General features: G+C 37.5%; 1 protein-coding gene across 1 annotated transcript; it reads right to left on the bottom strand.

Annotated features, from left to right (window-relative positions):
- Window positions 1–2,367: 2,367 nt before the first annotated feature.
- Window positions 2,368–3,030, bottom strand: LOC122736097 (NADH dehydrogenase [ubiquinone] iron-sulfur protein 8, mitochondrial-like). Its single transcript, XM_043978114.1, is given in 2 exon segments — window positions 2,368–2,451; window positions 2,453–3,030. Coding segments are annotated over 2 exon segments (642 nt in total). The 5' UTR covers window positions 3,011–3,030.
- Between the last annotated feature and the right edge of the window lie 9,595 nt (window positions 3,031–12,625).

The raw sequence follows: 12,625 nt of genomic DNA, 5'->3' as shown, positions 1-12,625 counted from the left end.
ATCTCATATTTGTGCCATACTTATGATCTGTTTTCTGAATATCTTATTAGTTATTTTTCTTATTGATCTTATATTTAATATTCTCATTAATAGAGAAGAAAGTTTTTCTGGTTTGGATAGGCAGGGAATTAGAGGGAAGGGACTATTCTTTGTTGGTCATGCATCATCAGTTTGGAGAGAACAGACTTCAAATAGTTCAGAAGAGGGACAGGTTAGGTCCTATGGCTTGAAATTCCCCAAAGGAAAATCATTTCAAAAGAATGAGTAATTCCCAAGAATCAAATTCTGAAGATACTTCCTGGCTAAAAGAATCTTCATACTCTCTATTTCCTGTAGGAAAATGTAAATTCCTAACTATGATTTTAAAGCCTTTCACAATCTGATTCTAGTTCTCAATCTTTCTAGAATGATTACACATTATGTCTTTCCACATATTTCTTGTTCTAGTAAAACTGATTTACTTGTTCTTTGAACATGACATTCTATCTACTCTCTTTTTGCCTTTGTAAATCCTATGCTCCACTCTTGTCATGTCCTCACCTGTCTTAAGAAATCCCTAGTTCCTTTCAAGGATTAGCTCACACTCTAATTCCTACAGGACACCTTTTTTTGATACATCCAATTATGTTTTCCCCCCTAATTACTTTACATTTACTTTAGTGTACTTTCCTTTTACATATGTGTATATAGCATGTTCATGTTGTATTCCTTAAAAGTAATGTAAATTCTTTTAGTGGAGACCATTTTGTTTTTGTTTTGTACAGCTAGAATGTATCAAATTGCTTTGCCAATACAAAGTGTTTGTAATTGATTTTTGAATTTAGTTGTAGTAAAACACCAAGGTTTTGTAAGATACAAACTAATGCCAGGGAAAGTCAGTTTAATTGAAAACTGTAGACATTGTACATATAAAATAGCTTTCTGTATGAAGTTCTGTGAGAGTACAGATATCCCTTGGAGCATTAGAATATGACATGGTTTGTGATACAAAGTTCCTTTTCATTGTTGTGCTAACATAGATTAGGGCTTTCAAAAAGGGCTGTCTCATGCGCTGAGTTCCAGTGGATCTTAGTGAAAAAGAGAGAAAAAGATTCCTTTGTGAATCTTGCATGTTTGATAGCCTACAATCAGAATGTTTCCCAATTCTGGTGTTATTTTTTTTATGGAGGTAACTTCAATTCTAATCTCTGTCTCTGGGAGGGAGAGGGTAATGGTGCTCCTTAAATATAGCCAAGCAACAGGGGCATACAAAGTGGCAGGCCTTTGGTTTGTTAAGGTGTTTAGGCTCTCATACACATTCTTTAAACCAGACTACAGCATAATTAACCATTTATCCTATTTTCTAGGATGATAAGTAGTAAGTAATTCTGGTATCCTTTTTGTGGAAATGCCTATGACTCTGTATTCCTAGGGTTATCAGACATTTTCAATATTTTTGAACCTTCATATTTTCTTACATTATTGCAGTTCTTCATGGCATCTGAAATGCTCTTTCAATCTAATTGGATCGTTCTCAGTATCAACCCCAGTAACTTAGGGATCCATATTTCCATAAATGCAATCAAATCATCTCCTCCTTCAGAATTCAGCAGACCCTGGAGCCTAGTGATATATAATCAAGTTTGGTTTTTTACCCACTCAATCTTGTTTAGCAAAACTTGATTAGATTTTATCATCCTGCTCATTAAAGATTCCATCTGTTTAAAACTTTCTTCTTGCTTATGAGAATTTTTTTCCCTTCCTGCTGACTTTTATGTTTATTGTCTTACTTTTCATGTTTTTTTACTCTTTAAAATATAAGTACATTTTTTTTCTATAAGCAATCCCAGGACATTTTTTTCATTAAGCATGGTTGTTACTAGCCTTCATGAATGGCTTATTTTAGCATGAGAAGGTTTTGGAAGATTAACTCCAAACTCATGGAACAAAGTAAATAATTAAGAGTATATTTTTGATTGTGAGGAGTCTAAAAACTCAAAATTATAGATAATAAAAGAGCACCCAAATGGTCCATGGAGGGCATGATGAATTGATTACAAGAGTTGGTATAAAATGCATTATGCAGAAAATATATGATCAAAAATGTTGGTGAGTAATCATTGGACAAGTGTGAGGCACTATGAGATAATAGACTTAGGGACAGAATAGGCTTTAAATATCATCTACTCCAATATAAAAGTTTTGTAGATGAAGACACAGCCTGGGAAAGTAATCAAGTGACTTGGTCAAATTCACACGGTAAATGTGAGAGCTACTTTTTTTTTTCCCCTCACATTTCTAGGCTTTATTCCAAGGGGCCCAGAATGAGGGCGGCTGCTGCCCTCTGACCAGACGGGGCGTGAGGGGAGTGGCGCAGGAGCTGGGGCTTCACTGGTACAGGAAGTACTCCTGGATGTTGGCAGCGATCTCGGCTTCCCACTTGTCCCCATTATTGAGAAGTTTCTCCTTGTTGGTACAGCAGCTCCTCGTGGGTCTCGGTGGAGAATTCAAAGTTGGGACCCTCCACGATGGCGTCCACGGGGCAGGCTTCCTGGCAGAAGCCGCAGTAGATGCACTTGGTCATATCGATGTCATAGCAGGTCGTCCTCCGGCAGTCGTCCTCCCTGCGCTCAGCCTCGATGGTGACGGCCTGGGCTGGGCAGACGGCCTCACAGAGTTTGCAGGCGATACATCGCTCCTTCCCTGAAGGGTAGCGCCTCAAGGCGTGCTCCCCGAGAAAACGGGGGCTCAGAGGGCCTTTATCAAAGGGATAGTTGATGGTGGCGGGCTCCTGGAACAGGTAACTCAGAGTCATCCCCAAACCTCGGAAGAGCTCCGTCCATAGCAGGGTCTGGGCTGGTCGGTCAGTCACAGATTTCAAGTCCATGGTGGGCTCCTTCACATTCACATACTTGTAGGAGGAGAAGGAGGGACTACTGTGCAGACGTCGGGCCAGGCTTCGGCAGCTGGCTGGTCCTGCACCGGAGACCCGGGAAAGGACACGCAGCAGAGCCATGTTTGGGCAGTTCATCTTGAGCAAGAGCCGCCGGCTATGCCACCGCCACCACTATCTCTGAGAGCTACTTTTTGAAATCAAGTTCTCTGAATTCAAAATCCTTTGTTCTCTTTATTTTGTAGCAAATCTTAATGATGCACTGAAAATTACAAAGCCAGAAATAAATTAAGATGCTAGCCTTTAATTTAGAAATTCTTTGGAGAACATCAATCAATAGTTACTTCATACATACTTACTAAGTCCTGGGAAATGTGGTAGAGTTCTGGGATAATATGAAAAAAAATGAACCTTGCTAAAAAGCATATAATCTATTTGATAATTGCAATCTGTCATTCATTCAGCAAACATTTATTCAGTGCCAGGCACTGGTTTTAGGCTTGAAAATAGAAGATTAAAAAACATGGTGGGGCAGCTAGGTGGTGCAGTGGATAAAGCACCAGTCCTGGATTCAGGAGGACCTGAGTTCAAATCCGACCTCAGACATTTGACACTTACTAGCTGTGTGACCCTGGGCAAGTCACTTAACCCCAATTGCCTAACAAAAAAAAAAAAAGCAAACAAACAAAAACAAATACACAAAATTAAAAAAAAAAAAAACGTGGCAATTCCCCTCAAGGAAAATTCGAATGGTAGAGACAGTATATGGCAATTGCCCATAAAAGTGTAAGAGGTATGTAGAAGGTGGGGCACTAGAAAGAAGGGGAGAATAGGAAAAGCCTTATTTAAAAGATGAGATTTCAGAGGAATCTTTTTTTATGGTACATAAATTATCTTTAATAATAGAGAAAAAAGGCACTCTCCCAAATTTTATTTATGAGGCTTATATGTTCTGGATACAAATTAAAGAGTAATAAAGCAGATAATGATCACAAGTTCACAGGTCTAATGATGGAAGGCATTTTGTCCAACCCCCTCATTTTATAGAAGAGAAAACTGAAGGCCAGAGACTGTAAGTTGCTGAAAATCATATACATGTTACAATGTGAAATGTAATTCAGGTCCTTTGAGTGTCAAGCTCAAGAAACAATGCCAGGGTTGCAAGATCATAGAGTATACAGAGTATACAGAGGTTTAAGAAGACTGAGAAGGTAGGAAATGGCCAATTTGTGAGAAGTCACGTGTGTAACAGGAAGATTCACAATAATGAATTATGGATCTATTGACGTAGCATTATATTGCATGAAGTTCTAGGTCTGTGGTTTGTGATAGTAGTGGGAGGAAGTAGGTTTATACAATTTCAGATTGCCGTAACAGCTGAGGAGAAAGCTGTAAGTTATAGAGCTTCTTCCTAATGATTTTTAAAATTATAGGTAAAAGTGGAATACCTGCTTTTGTCAAAAAATCCCATAGACACCGTCCACAGACACACACACCTACTCCATATTATGCTAGTTGCACTGTTAGGAACCATTGATTGAGAAAATATATAATGACAAAACTATGATAAATTTATTCATGATTTTAAATAAATCTCTTTTATGTCTCAAAATAACATCTACATGCATTTAAAGATAGTAATACACATGCATATGATATGATACTGATTCAGCTTATGGAAGATATGTTTGTTTTACTTGTGGGTTCACATACAGATTAAAGAACCCCTTGCAGCAAATTCATTGCCTATAGGTTGGGAACAACTGGTCTAGAATTGTATCTCAAATCAAGTGATGACAATTTCATAAAATGGCTCTATGCTGAACACCTGGAGATAAGCCTACCAGAATGACTACTTGGGATGCATACCCTATGCTCTCAACACATATAGTTTGGGAGTCCCTGGGTTGTTTATTTGTAGTTGACTAGAAGCAGGAAGAACTTTTTGTAACCACACATTTCTCAGAGAATATGAACATCAACATTCCGATGATCTCAAGGGATTATCTGATTTTCCTAAAAATATAAGATCTAGTATGAATTTGAAGATTTGATTGTAGAAATGAGCCTAACTCTCCCTTTTAGAGGTCAACCTTCCCCAGGACTGAACTGTTTATATGTGAACCTAGAGCTGGGATTCCTTATTGATAAAAGTCATTCTCAGGCCTCCTGATCCAGAATTGGTCTGTTTACCTTTATAGACTCAGAAAATTTTAGATTAGGAAAAGACTTCTACAGTTCTAGATAAGCACTGAACAAATTTCAGCATTATGGACTACTATCTCATATTCAGAACCTTTGGATGATGAAGCTTTAGATGTCTCCCTTGTGATTTTTGTTTCCAAAAGATTAAATAAAGTTGGACAATGAAAAAAAAATCATCTTTACAGCACATCTGGAACATCCTGAGGCCCCTTCATTGCCTCTTTAGGCATGTTGCAAAACAACAATAATAGAAACATATTTTAGTCCACAGTCCTTGATCTAACTTAAATGAGCAATAGTTAACCCTCTCTTTTGACTATCAATCTGCTCCAAATTACCCTGCACTAAAATGTTTTTGCATCATTCTTATTGAAGGGCTACCCAGTTTCTAAATGGAGAGGCTGGTCAGTCTAGGAAGGACCCCCTACCTGAAGCCATTAGGTTAATGATTCAGACTAATGAATGAATAAGTTTTGTTTAATGCAGTTAAGATACATCTTGTTGAGTTAAGCTTTGGTCCAGGTAAAAAGAGAATGCTTAGAGTATCTTGTTAATAGGGATTCAGTGGGTTAGTAAAATGGTTTCTAGCACGCATGATAGGTAAATGTCTATTATTCTATTTGATGATGGCAAAATGGCTACTGAAACCACCTACGTTTGTATGTTTTTAGCTAAATATGGAATTTTTCTTTGTGAGTACTATGAATTGTATCTCAAAAAATAGACTATTTCCGTAGATGAGACCATTTTTTAAGTATGGGAAAACTAAATTGACTGAGCCAAGTAGGAAGTTTTTTCCTTTTTTAAATCTCTATGGATTATAAAAATCACTAGGGTAGTTTTTGAGCTGAAGGGGACCTTAGAAACCATCTAAATCCAGTCTCCTAATTTTATAAATCAAGCAAATGAAATCCATAGATATGAACTGACTTGTCCAAGGGGCAGACTTGGGATTCCTCAGACAATATGATGGGAGCATCAGAGAACCTCAGTCTCTCATGATTTATATTTTGGAATCAATGAAATTTAAACTGGAAGAGAATAATCTCTAAAGGTTATTTTAAAATCAAGTGGTGAGGCCAAGGTTAAAACAAATAACTATTTTAACAAGAGAGGAGGATGCGAATATTTTATATATAAGAGAGAGCTAAAGGGAGCTAAATGGAGTATGGAACAGCTTCACATTATGTGAGAGGGTGTCAGGATGGGTCCTCTCCCTCTTGTCAGGATGGGTCCACTCACTATTGGCTACCGTAGATTGAAATCATAACAGCAAGTTTTTCCCCTTTTTGGTCGAACTAAGACCATTTGGCTGAGTATTTTTTTTTCTAAATTCCAGCAGTCTTGGGAAAGTAGTGTGTGATATCACCAGTATCATAGTATAAATTATTACATCGTATTGCTTTCCTCTGTGAAAGGGCAACACGAGGGCATTGAGTTTCCTTGGGGGGGTAGAGCGAAAAATGTGTACTAGTATATATATTATATATATATATATATATATATAGTATGTGTGTGTGTAGCAGGAAGGTGAAGCTACTTTACACTTTTATCCAGAGACCACACTTGTACTATCCGTAGTGTTAATAGAAATGTGAGTTATTATCAGTTGACAGGAGCTGACTTGTGATTTTGTGAAAGTGGTGGTAGATTGTATGCAAGTGTTTTTGCCCATCTGTAAAGGGATAAAGGGAAATTTAGTCCATTCACAGCTCCAGTTGATGTGGTCTCAAAATGTAATGAATAATAATGACAAGATGATGATTCCTACTCTATTTTATTTTTTTATTATTTTTTTCTGAAATTTAGTGTTTCAGTGATTGAAAATTCTTCACCATTGGGAAACAAACAAAAAAATTAAAAAAAATAAAACTCCAAAGCAAATATGCATAGTGAAGGAAAGCACATCTCCCCATTTTCTATATCTAAACAAATACCTGTCTTATTTTGCATCCTGAGTCCATTACCCTTCTGTTAGGCATACTTCATTATCAGTCCTCTGGAACCATGATTGTCCATTGGGTTGATCAGAGTTCTTAAGTCATTTGAAGTTTGTTTTGTTTGTTTGTTTGTTTGTTTTTTGTTTTTTTCAGGGCAATGGGGTTTAAGTGACTTGCCCAGGGTCACACAGCTAGTAAGTGTCTGAGGCTGGGTTTGAACTCAGGTCCTCCTGAATCCAAGGCTAGTGCCTTATCCCTTGTGCCACCTAGCTGCCCCGAAGTTTGTTTTTATAGTGTTCTTCATGCCAATTTGTCATCCTAGTTCTGTTCATATCAGGGGAAGCCCATGATTGGGGCATGTAAACTATGGTACTAGAGGTAGCAGAGCCTGGGCTTGCACACAATAGCCTTGAGTCTGTGATAGAAGATACCTCTGGAATCCTGAATGCAAGACTGAGAAGTGCTTTCATCCATATTCTCTCTGTCCCTATGCATCTACGCTTGTCAAACAATAACAAATATTTGTGGAGTAGCTGTCTGGTAATATAAGGTGGTCAGTGTATGTGTACAGAATGAATAGAAGCTAAGCATTCTAGGATTTGTTTGTTTTGGTCAACAAAAGGTGAGAATACAAATTCCTATAGACTATGTATCTGTCTACCAATAGCCTGAGATATTTCAAAAGAATATTTGTGGCTCTCTCATAACTGTCATTTTACTCTGTAACTCAAACCACTATCAAGAATGTGAATATTGAGGGAAATATGGATTCTTCCATTAAGAAAATTCAGTAATTGGGATGGGGCATAGGAACGTATTCTGTATCTTGGAAAGGACCTTATAGCCCTTCTAATCCAACCAACTCATTTTATAGATGAATAATCTGAAGCCCAGAGAAATTCAGTGAATCTTTTAAGGTCAACAGCTAATAAATGTCAGAGTTGGAAGAGTTTGGGATTCAAACCTAAGGTCCTCTGACTCTAGAACCAATACTTTTTCTAATCAAAACGATTCCCCTACTATATGATTTCTCTAAATTTAGAATTCTAGCGGAGCCAAGATGGCGGAGAGGAAGCAGGAAGCTGCCTGAGCTCTCCTTCTGTTCCCTCAAAAACGAACATTAAATCAAGCCTCTGGACGGATTCTGAAACTACAGAAACCTGCAAAGAGACAGAGAGACACAGTCCTCCAACCAGAGATCATTTAGAAGACTTCAGAAAAGGTCGGTCTGACTCCGGGGCAAAAGGGAGGCCCAGCGCAGGGCAGCAACCCAGTGCCGAGGCGGTTGGGGCAAGTCAGCAGGAGCTGCGGGCCACAGCCGAACAACTGAGGCTCCCGGAACCTGGTTCAAAAATCTGGTGGCCAAGAAGACAGTGGAAAACTTACCTGCACCGGCCGAGAGGGCCAACGAACGGGGGATCAGACGCCGGGTCTGGCGCCTGGCTGGCCGAGCACATCATACAGGAAGTGCAGGGCGGGGCATCTCCACACAACCATAAGGCCTAAGAGTAAAAGCCCGGTCACACAGCACCTATACACCTGCACAAGAAGCCCAAAACAGGGACTCCGGTGCCCCCCCAAGCAGAACTCAACTAAAGAATAAATAAATAAGCTGCAATAATGAGTAAGAAGCAAAAAAGAGGCCTCTCCATTGAGAGCTTCTGTATCAGTAGGGAAGAAGCCAACACAAACCCAGATGAGGACAATAGCCTCAAATTGTCTACATCTGAAGCCTCACAAGGGAAGGTGGATTGGTCGCAAGAACAAAAAGCCTTCCTAGAAGAGCTCAAAAAGGATTTTAAAAATCAATTGCAAGAGGTAGAAGAAAAAATGGGGAGAGAAATGAAAGCAAAACAAAAAAAACTATGAAAAAAAGAATCAGCAGCTTGAAAAGGAAGCTGAAGAAAACAAAGCCTTAAAAAATTCAGTTGGCCAAATGGAAAAAAAGCTGCATAATCTCATTGAAGAAAACAATACCTTAAAAAATTCACTTAGCCAAATGGAAAAAAAGGTGCAGAATCTCACTGAAGAAAACAATACCTTAAAAAATTCACTAGCCAAATGGAAAAAAAGGTGCATAATCTCACTGAAGAAAACAATGCCTTAAAAATTAAAGTGTACAGTTGGAAGAAAAGGAATCCATGAGACACCAAGAAGTCAGTCAAGCAGAATAAAAAAATGAAAAAATAGAAGAAAATGTGAAATACCTCATTGGAAAGACAACTGATCTGGAAAACAGATCGAGGAGAGACAATTTGAGAATCATTGGACTGCCTGAAAGCCATGACCAGAAAAAGAATCTAGATACCATAATTCCAGAAATTATTAAGGAGAACTGCCCTGATAGTCATAGAATCAGAGGATAAAATCATCATTGAAAGAATCCATCGATCACCTCCTGAAAGAGACCCCAAAAGGAAAATCCCAAGGAATATTGTAGCCAAATTCCAAATTATCAGGTGAAGGAGAAAATACTCCAAGCAGCCAGAAAGAAGCAATTTAAATATCATGGAGCCACAGTCAGGATTGCTCAGGACCTGCAGCTTCAACATTAAAGGACCGCAGGCTTGGAATATGATATTCCGGAAGGCAAAGGAGATTGGATTGCAGCCGAGAATCTATTACCCAGCAAAAATGTGCATTTTCTTTCAGGGGAAAAGATGGACATTAATGACATTGGCGACTTTCAATCTTTCTGGTGAAAAGGACCAGAACTGAATAGAAAATTTGATCTCAACAGACAAGACTCAAGAGAAGTTTAAAAGGTAAACAGAGGGGAAAAAAAAAAGTTACCCTATTAGGTAAACTGTTTGATATCCCTACACAGGAAGATAATACTCATACTCTTAAGAACTGTAAATGTATTTGGGCAGAGAGAAGGACCTTTATATAGAGAGTATAAATATAAATTGTCTTGATGTGATGATACAAAAGAATTAAGGGATAAAAAGGGAGTCTTGGGGAGGAAGGAAAGGGAGGTGGAATGGGAGGAAGTTATATCATATGAAGAGGTGGAAAAAAACCTATATAATAGAGGGAAAGAAAGGAGGCGGGAACATGGTTTCAACCCTAATTCTCATTAGATTTGACTCAAAGAGGGAATAACATATACGTTCATTGGGATAAAGAAACTTAACTCATTTTTTAGGGAAACCAAAAGGGGAAGGGAAAGGGGGGGACTGAATGAAGGGAGGACAAAAGCAAGGGAGAAAAGGGTAAAGAAAAGAGAGGGGGGTGATAAAAAGGGAGGGCAGATGGGGAGGCCAGGGGTAAGAAGTAAAACGTCGTGAGGAGAATAGGGTGAAAGAGAGGGGGGGAAAAGTACAAAGGGGGTAAATAGATGGAGGGGAATAGACAGTCAGTAATAATAACTGTGAATGTGAATGGGATGAACTCTGCTATAAAACGGAAGCGAATTGCAGAGGGATTAAAAAACCAGAACCCTACAATATGCTGTTTACAAGAAACACATTTGAAGCAGAGAGATACACACAGAGTAAAGGTAAAAGGCTGGAGCAGAATATATTATGCTCAGCTAAAGTAAAAAAGGCAGGGGTAGCAATCCTTATCTCAGACAAAGTGCAGCAAAATAGATCTCATTAAAAGAGATAAGGAAGGAAATTACATCTTACTTAAAGGTACTATAGATAATGAAGTATATCAATATTGAATATGTATGTGCCAAGTGGTATAGCATCCAAGTTCTTAGAGGAGAAGTTAATGAGTTACAAGAGGAAGTAGATAGTAATACTATACTAGTGGGGGATCTGAATCTCTCCCTCTCAGAATTAATAAATCTAGCCAAAAAATCAATAAGAAAGAAGTGAAAGACGTGAATAGATTGCTAGAAAAGTTAGACATGATAGATGTCTGGAGAAAATTGAATGGGGATAGAAAGGAATATCCCTTTTTCTCAGCAGTACATGGCACATTTTCAAAAATTGACCATGTATTAGGGCACAAAAACATCATAGTCAAATGTAGAAAGGCAGAAATAGTAAATGCATCCTTCCTCAGATCATGATGCATAAGAAATTACATGTAAGAAAGAGCCAGGGAAAAGTAGAATGAAAATCAATTGGAAACTAAATAATTCATTCTAAAGAATGAATGGGCCAAACAAGAAATCATAGAAACAATCAATAACTTTATCCAAGAGAATGACAATAATGAGACAACATACCAAAATCTATGGGATGCAGCCAAAGCAGTGCTTAGGGGCAAAATTTATAGCTCTAAATGCTTACATGAATAAGAAAGAGAAAGAGGAGATTAATGAATGGGCATGCACTTAAAAAGCTAGAAAAGAACAAATTAGAAATCCCCAACTAGACACTAAATTAGAGATACTGAAAATTAAAGGAGAAATCAATAAGATTGAAAGTAAAAAAACTATAGAATTTAATCAATAAAACTAAGAGCGGTTTATGAAAAAACCAATAAAATAATAAGATATTGGTTAATTTGATTAAAAAAAAAGAAGAAAACCAAATTACCAGTATCAAAAAAATGAATAAGGGTGATGTACCACCAATGAATGGGAAATTAAGCATAATTAGGAAATATTTTGCCCAACTGTATGACAATAAATTTGACAATCTAAATGAAATGGATGAATATTTACAAAAATACAAACTGCCCAGGTAACTGAAGAGGAAATAAAATCCTAAAATTAACCCATATTAGAAAAATAAAGTGAACAAGCTATTAATGAACTCCCTAAGAAAATCCCCAGGGCCAGATGGGTTTACGGGTAAATTTTACCAAACATTTAAAGAACAATTAATTCCAATATTATACAAATTATTTGGAAAAATAGGTGAAGAAGGAGGTTCTACCAAATTCGTTTTATGAACACAAATATGGTGGTGATACCAAAAACCAGGCAAAGCAAAAACAGAGAAGGAAAATTATAGACCAATCTCCCTAATGAATATTGATGCTAAAATCTTAAATAAGAGATTAGCAAGGAGATTATAGCAAGTGATCACCAGGATAATACACTATGACCAGGTGGGATTTATACCAGGATGCAGGGTGGTTCAACATTAGGAAAACTATTAACATAATCAACCACATCAATAAGAAAACCAACCAAAATCATATGATTATCCAATAGATGCAGAGAAAGCTTTTGACAAAGTACAGCACCCAATCCTAATAAAAACACTAGAGAGTTTAGGAATAGGGGGAGCTTTCCTTAGAATAATAAACAGTATCTACCTAAAGCCAGCAGCAACTATTATATGCAATGGAGATAAATTAGAGGCCTTCCCAATAAGATCAGGGGTGAAAGAGGATGTCCATTATCACCCCTATTATGTAATATTGTTACTAGAAATGTTAGCGTTAGCAATCAGAGAAGAGAAAGGAATTAAAGGAATTAGAATAGGCAAGGAGGAAACAAAACTATCACTCTTTGCAGATGATATGATGGTATACTTAAGGAATCCCGAGAATCAAGTCAAAAATTACTTGAAACAATTAACAAATTTAGCAAAGTAGCAGGATATAAAATAAATCCACATAAATCATCAGCATTTCTATACTGACCAACAAAATCCAGCAGCAAGAGATAGAAAGAGAAATTCCATTTAAAGTAACGGTA

The sequence above is a fragment of the Dromiciops gliroides genome, chromosome 1, assembly GCF_019393635.1.
Source record: "Dromiciops gliroides isolate mDroGli1 chromosome 1, mDroGli1.pri, whole genome shotgun sequence".
Lineage (NCBI taxonomy): Eukaryota > Metazoa > Chordata > Mammalia > Microbiotheria > Microbiotheriidae > Dromiciops > Dromiciops gliroides.
Note: the sequence above shows the minus strand (reverse complement) of the source record. Positions and strands in the feature narration are given on the sequence as shown.